This window comes from Cucurbita pepo, chromosome LG14 (assembly GCF_002806865.2).
Source record: "Cucurbita pepo subsp. pepo cultivar mu-cu-16 chromosome LG14, ASM280686v2, whole genome shotgun sequence".
Lineage (NCBI taxonomy): Eukaryota > Viridiplantae > Streptophyta > Magnoliopsida > Cucurbitales > Cucurbitaceae > Cucurbita > Cucurbita pepo.
In genome coordinates, this window is record NC_036651.1 from 419,769 (window position 1) to 432,836 (window position 13,068).

Here is a 13,068-nt window from a genome sequence, read left to right on the forward strand (position 1 = left end):
TGGAACTTGGATAAATATAATAATGTTTATTTTAAAATCGATTTATTTTCTAAAAATAAGACATCTATAACATAATGTAATATAAACTACATGATATTTTAAAACAACACATTTTTTATTATGAAATATATTCATAAATTAGTTAATAATTTTTAAATTTACTAATAAATACATATCTTAAAATATAAAATACAACTTTCGTTAGTAAATAAAAAAAAAACCACCTAGGAAACGCAAAAAGAGAACCCAACGTTAATGGGCCTCATATAGTGTCAAAGGCCCACTGAATGCTGCCATTGGGCCTGCCCGAATGCTTGAGGCGATTTTTTTGCTCGTACGGCAATAGCATATTCATTGCCGCATAGGATATTTTCCACGTGAAGCCAAGATGATGGGCGGGCACCTCATCCTAATATATAACTTCTTTCTTGGCGAAAGTGCATGTGGATCTCCTACCTCAATAGCGCGAAGCCTGAAAAAAAGAAGTGGGAGAATGATCGAAACTGCTCTGGCCGTTCGATTCTCCGGCTGCGCAAACTTCTGCTACTCCTCCGCTTTGTCGAGTAATTCTCTTTCTCTCTCTCTCTCTCTCCGCCATTACTTACTTCAGAAGATGAGTGAAACTCTATGTTCTTCATGCTTTTGGGCGAACTCTACGAATGAGAAAGGAGAAACGAGTTTTTTGATTTCTTTACTTGCTTTCTTTCAGAAGAAATGGAGCTTAAGACTCCACAGCTTTTATATGTACCGTTTTCCCCGCATTTTTCATCGCTGCCAAGCTAACTAGCTAACGCTATTTTTCTTCTATGCTTTTCGAATTGAACGAAAGAGGAAGAGGAAACAATTGTTATTACTGCTTAACTTTAATTCTATTGAAATCAGTGGAGCTGAAGATTCCACAACTTTTCTTTTGGCGTTTTATCCAGCATTTTTCTTTGCTGCCGAGCTGAGTCTATTTTTCTTCAAATTTTTCGGAATTAAGCGAGAGAGGAAGAGGAAACAATTGTTATTACTGCTTAACTTGAATTCTATTGAAATCAGTGGAGCTGAAGATTCCACAGCTTTTCTTTTGGCGTTTTCTCCAGCATTTTTCTTTGCTGCCGAGCGGAGTCTATTTTTCTTCCATGTTTTCGCAATTAAGCGAAAGAGGAAGAGGAAACGATTGATTCGACTGCTTAACATGATTTCTATTTGAAACATTGGAGCTCGAGAATTCGACTGCCTTTCTTTTTGGTGTTTTTTATTCTTTTTCGAATTATGCGCAAGTGCAAGAGGAAACAATTTTTTTTGGTTGCTTAAATTGATTTCTATAAAAGAAATGGAGCTTACAATTCCACAGCCTTTTTTTCTGGAGTTTTTCCGATATTTTATTGCTGCTTTGCTGAGACTAATTTTCTTCTTTGTTTTTGGTTGTTTGCGTATACAGATCACCGTCCAGCTTGGACTTCGGAGGATGTAACTTGTATAGGCCATGCTAACAGCTCTTGCCGGCTTTTTCAATCTTGCGCTTCGGACGTGCAGTGGTACTTGAGCTTGCTTCTTTCTTTTCCTCCTTTTTTTAACAAAAATAATTTTCTCTATGAGTTTATTGGTGAAATGCGCGTGCGAATTTTTTAGTCCTTATCCTGCCGCCGATGAAATGATTTCAGCTGACGAGAAATTGTAATGAATTGAATAAAAATCAGAGTTGAATGCAAGTTTATGATTAGAATGTACTTGAAGTATATATCATGTGCTTGCCTAATGCAATGAGAAAGCACTCATAATTCAGACAACGTTTTTTTTTTATTCTTAGAAGCCACTATAAGATGTGGTCTTCTCATTATGGAGTCGCAATTGGCATGCATCGGAAGGATTAATTTATAGGCAACTGCGTTGCTTGAAACCTTTCAGAAATGATTGTGTCTGATGGCTACTCAATCTCAGTGGTGCCTTGGTGTGTTATTATATATTTATAATTATTATAACGGACAACCTTGACCAAATGTTTCCTCTGTTTATGAACATCAAATTTGATCAGGTCTATGTATGTACAAGGAAATGGAAGGCCTAGACGAACACCACATTTCAGATATTAGGAATGAACAATTAGAATACTAAAACCTGATAATTAAATTGCAGGAAAAGATGCCAAAGACTCAATAGTAGGTCCCTCTTGGGAAAGAACAATCTCAAAAAGAATGGAATTCAAGCATCAGCAGAGCATTTGGGCTCTGCATCAGATCCAATTAAACAAAATAGGAGATTACAGTATCATCCATCTGAGGAGTTTGTTAAATCAATAACAGAGATTGCTGAGGATGTTAGACCTACCTCTGCAGAAATTACGAGAACAATCATCGAGGTATCAATTTAGACAGTTGCTGTTCTTAATTTCATACTTAATCATGATGTTTAATATGTGTGATGCATCACTAACCGGAAGGTTGTTTGCATTACTTCTTTATACACCAAACAATGTTACCACTGGTAGGGCGCACATTTGTTTTAATTATATATTCTTTTTCCATCATGTTCTTGAGGACTGAAATGGAGGTCAAAGACTGAAAATCGATCAGCTACACTGATTTAAGATGGCTAATTTTGAAGTTTCTTAATTGGAAGATTATCTTAGAAACAAAAACAGTGGACCCAATTTTTTCAATACCTTTTATTTTTTTTACAGGAATGACTCACTTTTTTTACGAAAAAAAATTAATTCCTCCCTAGTACAAACAATAGTATTCATTCACGTAATACCATGGATGCTATGTCTCCAAGTTCTTGGAACATGTTCCTTGCTGCCAGCTCAATGCTCAATGACTTGGAAATGTTGAATTACTACTCATCCTGGGAAGTTCTAAAATTATACTCCCCGTACTAGGTGTTTTTATTATAAATAAAATAATATAAAAGATAAATACCTTAACTTGTGGATTTGATGATAGAATATGTTGACTTTGATAAAATGATAATTTTAGTGACTTTCTTAAAACAATAATCGCTTTGATTTCACTTTCAGAATTAGGGGCTAAACCGAAGGTCTAAACCTACTCTTATATTAGGGGCTATATTTGTACTTCAATTCCAAGTAACGCCTGCTTCTGAGGGTCTCAAAAGAGATTAAATTACGTGTTTGGAGCCTTCTCCCCATGTCCAGCCCCTCCCCTCCACCTCAACCACAAAGACACTACTGCACAGTTATTGTAGATGTAAAGTTTCTATGAATATGTTCTTTCCTGTACGTAGTTACTTTATAGGATGTAATTGTGAAATGTGGGAGACCATACAACTACTGCAGCATATTGCTTCCCTTTGATCAAAGTCTTACAAATGTTGGATGATTCTCTTTTTCTGTTATCGGCTATGTTTGATGGATGGGATATTAATTTTTTTCTTCTTATTATTGCAAAGGTAGGAATGAGAATTTGAACCTTCAACCTCATAGAGAAATGTAAATGGGAGCTATACTTATGTTGGCATATATATATTAAAACGAGCTGTGTTTGTAATTCTGCATTTTATATAGGTTGATATTTCTTGCAAAATTTGATAATTAATATTTTCAATAGCATTCCTTGTTCAGGTAAATAGCAAAGCAACATTAATGTTTGCGGGTTTGATTAACGATGAAGTTCAGGAAAATATTATCTGGCCAGACCTACCCTATGTAACTGACGAACATGGAAGTATGTCCAGTATTTTAGAGTACAACATTCTCATACTCACATAGGTCAGCCTTGACTGCTTCCCCGATTATTTTATTGATTATATTATTTTACTCTATTGCAGATATCTATTTTCAAGTGAAGAGCACTGAAGAGACCTTGCAAAACCTAAATTCAGAAAATAACTTTGTGGTATGGATTTTGGCTTACATATTTAATATAATGTCATCACACCTCTCACATCTCATCTCAAACCAGAAGATGTGTTCATTTGTTTATTTTTTATTATTCCGAACTTTTACTTGGCATTTGAACGTTCCCTCGTGATGGTAGGTAACGTGACAAATTCTGCCGATTTAAAGGATATACATAGTATAAATATAACTAATTTCTCCGATATTTATTTTTATTCTTCGTAATGCTTGTTCAGCCGGTAGGGTTTCAACTGTTGAAATTAACCAAATTTCAATGAGTGTGCCAGCATTTCAATGCAAGTAGAAAGGTATACCCTAGGTATATTTTGGATATCTTAATTCATGTTTTTCACTATAAATTTGGGAATAAAGATTGTATTTAAGGACTTGCATGCTTTTAAAGCAATAAAGCAAGAAATGGTTCTGTTATACGTATGTAATTCATAAGCAAAGATTATACATGTTTTCAAAAGGTATCAAAATCATCAGATTTGTACTCAAAGACTGCTTTATCTCATTCCTACTGGAAAGTACAAGAAAAAAAAAAAAAAAAATTGGAGTTGTTTGGTCCATCAGAAGTTGAATTTGGATTTGAAGAGCTTGATGATGAAGTTACAAATGGTGGTGATGATGAAGATGAAGATGATGACAGCGAGGATGATGATGATGATGCAGATGATGAATATGATAGGGTCTCTACATAAAATAAAAAGTACTACTGTTGGATTCCGCTAATTTTAGTTTGAGCTTGAAGGTTTCTCCATTCTGCAGGACTGGGTTTCTGTCATAGATGATGAAGATGATCAAAATTACTCTGATGAGACCCTAGGAGACTGGGCAAAACTGGAGACAATGCGTTCTTCACATCCAATGCATTTTGCTAACAAGCTTTCAGAGGTAATGATTTATGATAGATTAATAGACCTTTTTTTTCCCCAGAGACAACCACCAACGAGTTTTGGTCTCTCCATATATGTTAAATGAAGCATGTGATTTCTAATTATACTGATATGCATATGTTTGTTATGCCTTTTAGTCTGCATCGGATGATCCTATCGATTGTATGGAAGAGCCCCCAGCAACTTTACTGATCCAAGGTTTCCTAAGACCTGCATTCAGTGAAGAGCATACTGTTATTCAGAGACATCTATCCAGCCGTCATTCAAGTAATGGTGATATACACGAGGCTCAGAAACTTGAAGATAATCTTGAGAATCGTGGTAGGATCAATCATCAGGGTCATGAATCAAGCTCATCTAAAGATGGTTTAAACATGGTAGATGGATTGGCTGAAAATATTCCAGTGAACGATGCTTCATTTTACCGGTTGGAGATGATAAAGGTTCAGCTATGTACAGGACATGCACATCCAGTACGTCTGATCTCTGTTTCATTTTGCAGTTGTCGTAGGTTTCTTTTTCACATTGAAGCATGTTATCTTGAAACAGCATCATACACCACACCTTGTTCACTTGTGAGGAGTTCTTTTCTTAGTCTATAATTGGAGTATAAATGTTTAATGCCTACAATATGCAGTCCCCACATTTATGGTCGGGCTATGCTGTTTGAGCCTAAAGATGTCTTGATGATTTCTAAAAGTTGTTTTTCTTGGACCTGCTTCTAGTTGCTGCTGACAAAATTCTTTGATCTTCCCAGAGCAACGTTGAAATAGAGGATCTCATGAAAGCTCAACCTGATGCAATCGGGCACTCGGCCGAAAAAATTATTTCTCGTTTGAGAGCAGGTGGAGAAAAGACCACACAAGCGCTCAAGTCTCTGTGTTGGAGATGCAAGGGCATTCAGGTTGAGGTAATGTATAAACCCCGTAAACCAGAAATTATTTAGAATTTTTGTTTAAAATATTTGTTTTGATCTCTGTATTACTAATTTTCCTTTCCCTTATGATATGTCTGCAAAAGGCTGTTCAGTTTATTGTTTTTATTTAAATTTATCGTGCATTTTATTCTGTCTTGTGAAATTTAATTAGTCATATCGTACTTCATCTGTTTCATAGTGGACTTGGTTGGTTTGTCAAAACAATGAGCATNAAAAAAAAAAAAAAAAAAAAAAAAAGAGAGAACGATAAGAATTCGTGGGCAGATATTGTGGATTATGAGGAAGAGGGTTTTCCTTCTTCCTATTTGGGTCACAATTTCAGGGGCACATCTTTTTGGTTTGCAGTTATTGAAAAGGTCCACTAGCACCTTTGTTTCTTGTTAAGAAATTATCAATTTGAAAAGAAAAAGGGAGGTTTGTGATGATTTTAAAGGTCCAAAAGCACCTTGCTTCTTGAAAAGAAACTTCATTTTCCAAAGAGGAGGGCTTACTCAAGTTATATCCAAGCGGTCTTATCTGAGATTTTGCTATACTGTCTCTCCTTTTCAGAATTCCTGTTTAGGTCCTTAAGAGCCTAGAGAAGTTTATGAGTAATTTCTCGTGGGAGGGGGTTGATGAGGGTGAGGATTTCATCTGGTTAGTTGGGAGATAGCTTCAAGGTCGTTGGAGTCTGGGGTTTAGGTAATGGTAATCTGAGACATCAAAATGGGCCATGTTGGCTAACGGTTGTGGCTTTTCTCTCATGGGCATGAGGCTTTGCGACATAGTCAATGTGAGCAAGTATGATCCCTCATCCCTTTGAGTGGGTTTCGAGATGTAAGCTTATGTGTTTCTCTAAACCCCATGTTCAGTTTTCCCTTATTCTCACAGTTATTTAAATGCTCAATTGAGGATGACTCGGATACCTATTTTTGAGAAAGACTATTTGGTGAAAGAAATCCCTTTGCTCTCAATTTGATAACTGGCTCCCTAATTCTTTCCTCAATATGATTTGCATTGATGGCTTTAATGGCGCAGCAAGTTCTTATTGGCCTTGATTCCATGAAAATGATCGATGAGCTGGAGTTGTTTGGTCCATCAGAAGTTGAATTTGGATTTGAAGAGCTTGATGATGAAGTTACAAATGGTGGTGATGATGAAGATGAAGATGATGACAGCGAGGATGATGATGATGATGCAGATGATGAATATGATAGGGTCTCTACATAAAATAAAAAGTACTACTGTTGGATTCCGCTAATTTTAGTTTGAGCTTGAAGGTTTCTCCATTCTGCAGGACTGGGTTTCTGTCATAGATGATGAAGATGATCAAAATTACTCTGATGAGACCCTAGGAGACTGGGCAAAACTGGAGACAATGCGTTCTTCACATCCAATGCATTTTGCTAACAAGCTTTCAGAGGTAATGATTTATGATAGATTAATAGACCTTTTTTTTCCCCAGAGACAACCACCAACGAGTTTTGGTCTCTCCATATATGTTAAATGAAGCATGTGATTTCTAATTATACTGATATGCATATGTTTGTTATGCCTTTTAGTCTGCATCGGATGATCCTATCGATTGTATGGAAGAGCCCCCAGCAACTTTACTGATCCAAGGTTTCCTAAGACCTGCATTCAGTGAAGAGCATACTGTTATTCAGAGACATCTATCCAGCCGTCATTCAAGTAATGGTGATATACACGAGGCTCAGAAACTTGAAGATAATCTTGAGAATCGTGGTAGGATCAATCATCAGGGTCATGAATCAAGCTCATCTAAAGATGGTTTAAACATGGTAGATGGATTGGCTGAAAATATTCCAGTGAACGATGCTTCATTTTACCGGTTGGAGATGATAAAGGTTCAGCTATGTACAGGACATGCACATCCAGTACGTCTGATCTCTGTTTCATTTTGCAGTTGTCGTAGGTTTCTTTTTCACATTGAAGCATGTTATCTTGAAACAGCATCATACACCACACCTTGTTCACTTGTGAGGAGTTCTTTTCTTAGTCTATAATTGGAGTATAAATGTTTAATGCCTACAATATGCAGTCCCCACATTTATGGTCGGGCTATGCTGTTTGAGCCTAAAGATGTCTTGATGATTTCTAAAAGTTGTTTTTCTTGGACCTGCTTCTAGTTGCTGCTGACAAAATTCTTTGATCTTCCCAGAGCAACGTTGAAATAGAGGATCTCATGAAAGCTCAACCTGATGCAATCGGGCACTCGGCCGAAAAAATTATTTCTCGTTTGAGAGCAGGTGGAGAAAAGACCACACAAGCGCTCAAGTCTCTGTGTTGGAGATGCAAGGGCATTCAGGTTGAGGTAATGTATAAACCCCGTAAACCAGAAATTATTTAGAATTTTTGTTTAAAATATTTGTTTTGATCTCTGTATTACTAATTTTCCTTTCCCTTATGATATGTCTGCAAAAGGCTGTTCAGTTTATTGTTTTTATTTAAATTTATCGTGCATTTTATTCTGTCTTGTGAAATTTAATTAGTCATATCGTACTTCATCTGTTTCATAGTGGACTTGGTTGGTTTGTCAAAACAATGAGCATCTAAACGGTTACCAAATTAATAGAATGGCATATAAAGGGAAAGTAGCCTTCGATGTTGCAAGAGGATGCCTTGTTTCATCGTCTGTAACATACAGAAGAAATCTTCAACTTCAAAACTCTCCTAGCTACAAAATTTCTCCAATGACCTATCCTTTCTAGTTTTTGTTTCATTTTTCATTATAGCTTCAATAATAGGTACGCAGATTTAGACCATTGGTCATCATTGAATAATTGCAGGAGGCAGTAATCAATGGTATAGATTCACTTGGATTTGATGTGAGGGTTTGCTCCGGAACTCAGGTCCAAACGTTGCGGTTTGCATTTGATACACGAGTAAGTCAACTATCACGTTAGTCTCAAGTTACTGTTTTTTCCTTTCTCTCTCGTGTTCATCTCCTGTTTCCTCTTGATTGATATCTAGTAATGATTATTACTAAAGCAAAAGCAAATTTATACATAATTTGTGACGTAATTAGCAGCTGCAATATTTTTAACCTAGGCAAATATGATGCGGTTTGATGAACTTCTGTCCATGTTTTCGTCTGTTCTTAACTCGTGAAATAGTTTGGCGTGGTTGTCATGTTTTTTAATTTAATGATTTGCANATGTGTTTCTCTAAACCCCATGTTCAGTTTTCCCTTATTCTCACAGTTATTTAAATGCTCAATTGAGGATGACTCGGATACCTATTTTTGAGAAAGACTATTTGGTGAAAGAAATCCCTTTGCTCTCAATTTGATAACTGGCTCCCTAATTCTTTCCTCAATATGATTTGCATTGATGGCTTTAATGGCGCAGCAAGTTCTTATTGGCCTTGATTCCATGAAAATGATCGATGAGCTGGAGTTGTTTGGTCCATCAGAAGTTGAATTTGGATTTGAAGAGCTTGATGATGAAGTTACAAATGGTGGTGATGATGAAGATGAAGATGATGACAGCGAGGATGATGATGATGATGCAGATGATGAATATGATAGGGTCTCTACATAAAATAAAAAGTACTACTGTTGGATTCCGCTAATTTTAGTTTGAGCTTGAAGGTTTCTCCATTCTGCAGGACTGGGTTTCTGTCATAGATGATGAAGATGATCAAAATTACTCTGATGAGACCCTAGGAGACTGGGCAAAACTGGAGACAATGCGTTCTTCACATCCAATGCATTTTGCTAACAAGCTTTCAGAGGTAATGATTTATGATAGATTAATAGACCTTTTTTTTCCCCAGAGACAACCACCAACGAGTTTTGGTCTCTCCATATATGTTAAATGAAGCATGTGATTTCTAATTATACTGATATGCATATGTTTGTTATGCCTTTTAGTCTGCATCGGATGATCCTATCGATTGTATGGAAGAGCCCCCAGCAACTTTACTGATCCAAGGTTTCCTAAGACCTGCATTCAGTGAAGAGCATACTGTTATTCAGAGACATCTATCCAGCCGTCATTCAAGTAATGGTGATATACACGAGGCTCAGAAACTTGAAGATAATCTTGAGAATCGTGGTAGGATCAATCATCAGGGTCATGAATCAAGCTCATCTAAAGATGGTTTAAACATGGTAGATGGATTGGCTGAAAATATTCCAGTGAACGATGCTTCATTTTACCGGTTGGAGATGATAAAGGTTCAGCTATGTACAGGACATGCACATCCAGTACGTCTGATCTCTGTTTCATTTTGCAGTTGTCGTAGGTTTCTTTTTCACATTGAAGCATGTTATCTTGAAACAGCATCATACACCACACCTTGTTCACTTGTGAGGAGTTCTTTTCTTAGTCTATAATTGGAGTATAAATGTTTAATGCCTACAATATGCAGTCCCCACATTTATGGTCGGGCTATGCTGTTTGAGCCTAAAGATGTCTTGATGATTTCTAAAAGTTGTTTTTCTTGGACCTGCTTCTAGTTGCTGCTGACAAAATTCTTTGATCTTCCCAGAGCAACGTTGAAATAGAGGATCTCATGAAAGCTCAACCTGATGCAATCGGGCACTCGGCCGAAAAAATTATTTCTCGTTTGAGAGCAGGTGGAGAAAAGACCACACAAGCGCTCAAGTCTCTGTGTTGGAGATGCAAGGGCATTCAGGTTGAGGTAATGTATAAACCCCGTAAACCAGAAATTATTTAGAATTTTTGTTTAAAATATTTGTTTTGATCTCTGTATTACTAATTTTCCTTTCCCTTATGATATGTCTGCAAAAGGCTGTTCAGTTTATTGTTTTTATTTAAATTTATCGTGCATTTTATTCTGTCTTGTGAAATTTAATTAGTCATATCGTACTTCATCTGTTTCATAGTGGACTTGGTTGGTTTGTCAAAACAATGAGCATCTAAACGGTTACCAAATTAATAGAATGGCATATAAAGGGAAAGTAGCCTTCGATGTTGCAAGAGGATGCCTTGTTTCATCGTCTGTAACATACAGAAGAAATCTTCAACTTCAAAACTCTCCTAGCTACAAAATTTCTCCAATGACCTATCCTTTCTAGTTTTTGTTTCATTTTTCATTATAGCTTCAATAATAGGTACGCAGATTTAGACCATTGGTCATCATTGAATAATTGCAGGAGGCAGTAATCAATGGTATAGATTCACTTGGATTTGATGTGAGGGTTTGCTCCGGAACTCAGGTCCAAACGTTGCGGTTTGCATTTGATACACGAGTAAGTCAACTATCACGTTAGTCTCAAGTTACTGTTTTTTCCTTTCTCTCTCGTGTTCATCTCCTGTTTCCTCTTGATTGATATCTAGTAATGATTATTACTAAAGCAAAAGCAAATTTATACATAATTTGTGACGTAATTAGCAGCTGCAATATTTTTAACCTAGGCAAATATGATGCGGTTTGATGAACTTCTGTCCATGTTTTCGTCTGTTCTTAACTCGTGAAATAGTTTGGCGTGGTTGTCATGTTTTTTAATTTAATGATTTGCAAAAACAATTTAAAGCCAATTTAAAAGGATTTTTTTTTTTTTTCTTCAACACTTTTGTAAGCACCTAAAAGTAATTTCAAACAGACCAAAGAAAACGACAGAGAGCTTTCCCCCTCTTGGTTCTGTGCTACGTAGGTGTGATACATGGGTGTGAAGTTTATATTTCCAGCGGGAGCGACCTTCTCCTGTCAGGAAAATGGTTATGAGCGAGCCTAAACATTTAGTTTGCTTGTGCAGGCTACCTCAGAGTTCAGTGCGGAAAAACAGCTGGACGACTTGCTTTTCCCGAGAATTCATTCCAAACCTCCAAAAATGAAACAAACGCATCAAAATGAATGCTGAACATTGTAAGCCTTCTCGACCACATTGCACTCTAATTATGGGTGTGTTTGTCTTTCTCAGGTTCCAATCTTTAATGTTTCAGAGCAGAATGGAAATAGGTAAATTTATTTCAAATTGTCGATTCATTTGATTACGTATCGATGATTGCATTCTTCGATTATTGTCAACTGGCCTTTTCCACCAACAGCTACTGCTGTTTTACGCTGCCATTAACCTATTTTCTAGCCTAGAAGTGAAAATGACCCTTTTAACGTAGGTTAATTACATGTTTCATCTAGTTAAGCTTGACTTGAGTTGGCATTAATTTAAGTGATTAGGCATAAAAATAATATCTTTTATTGAATTAATTAACTGTTGTGAAATAAAAAAATTTCCTTATAATATAGATTAAATTATTAATTTATTCCTTCCAACTTTAAGAATTTTGTCTAACCAGCTTTTGAACTTTCAAAATTGTTGTATCAAAATTTTAGTTCTGTTTAATAAGTTTTAAAACACTAAATTTTGTATTTCTAAACTTTTAACTTAGATAAGTTTTTGAACTTTTACAAATTTATTTATTAATAAGATATGGGTTTGAAATTTATGTATAAAAGAATAATAAACTTTCCTTTCAATTTTTTTGCCTAGTAAATTTATGAATTTTAATAAATATCAAAATATAAAATATGATTTTTACCACATTAAGTTATGAACTAAATAAACAATGTTAGTTTTAAAATTTTAATTTATTATTTAATACTTTATACTAGTTGAATTATCTAGTCTATTTCAAACTCATAAATAGGGGTGAACATTATAGATTGAAAAATGGAGTTGACTGATTTCAATAGATCAATTTATGAACATTTTCAGTCAAGGTCGATTTAAAACTAATATTCATAAATGACAAAACTACCTTATTTCCTATTTTCTAGTTAAAATATGAATAGTTCCATATACCATTTCTTTTTATTTTAAGAGATTATGTTTTTATACAAATAAACTAATAATTTGATTCTATTCTATTTGAAGATAAATTAGTGGAACAATATTAAGATATTTATGATATTCTAAATATATTATTGGAAATGGAATTTAATTTTGATTTTTTTTTCTAACTATTTTATTAAAAAATTTCTTAAGTGTATTTATATTGATATATATTTCTAAAAAAATTATTACTTTGATATATTTATATATTTATGTTTAGGGTTTAATAAAAATAATATAATCTAACAAATGAAAAGAATGAAATTATTTAATGTTTAAATTGTAACCTTTAAAGTTATAAAATTTATTTTTTAATAAATATTACTTTTTTAAAAAAGCATACAACTAACTACTTTTTAATATTTTCCCTCTTAATTAATCTTTATTTAATTCTCCCCCAAATTAGTCTGTTTTATAGTTCTAACACTAAATTGGCTACTGTTAACATTTCTCTCAAACTTTTCACACACCAAATCCTTTTTCCCCACTATTACATGCATTACTACATATCCCTTGATTTCTCTAACCTATCATCCTAACTTTTTCTCTCCAAAAAAAAAAAAAAAAAAAAAAAAAAAAAAAAAAAAAA

General features: G+C 34.9%; 3 protein-coding genes across 3 annotated transcripts in view; 2 read left to right on the forward strand and 1 right to left on the reverse strand.

Annotated features, from left to right (window-relative positions):
- The first annotated feature begins 436 nt into the window (after nt 1–436).
- LOC111810013 (uncharacterized protein At3g49140-like) lies at nt 437–11,693 on the forward strand. The gene is made up of 11 exons (XM_023696543.1): nt 437–563; nt 1,427–1,523; nt 2,122–2,344; nt 3,566–3,668; nt 3,772–3,839; nt 6,695–6,874; nt 6,954–7,079; nt 7,219–7,554; nt 7,839–7,991; nt 8,467–8,562; nt 11,403–11,693. The coding sequence occupies exons 1-11, from the start codon at nt 494–496 to the stop codon at nt 11,505–11,507; spliced, it is 1,557 nt and encodes a 518-aa protein (XP_023552311.1). The 5' UTR covers nt 437–493; the 3' UTR covers nt 11,508–11,693.
- On the forward strand, nt 8,851–10,319 carry LOC111810015 (uncharacterized protein At3g49140-like). Its single transcript, XM_023696546.1, has 4 exons — nt 8,851–9,207; nt 9,287–9,412; nt 9,552–9,887; nt 10,140–10,319. The coding sequence occupies exons 1-4, from the start codon at nt 9,010–9,012 to the stop codon at nt 10,185–10,187; spliced, it is 708 nt and encodes a 235-aa protein (XP_023552314.1). The 5' UTR covers nt 8,851–9,009; the 3' UTR covers nt 10,188–10,319.
- The window catches only part of LOC111810014 (protein SAR DEFICIENT 4-like), a 3,424-nt gene continuing 1,739 nt past the window's right edge, over nt 11,384–13,068 (reverse strand). Inside the window, exon 3 of the mRNA XM_023696544.1 lies at nt 11,384–11,469. The gene's annotated coding sequence lies outside the window, so the exon portion shown is untranslated. The remainder of the gene's footprint in view (nt 11,470–13,068) is intronic.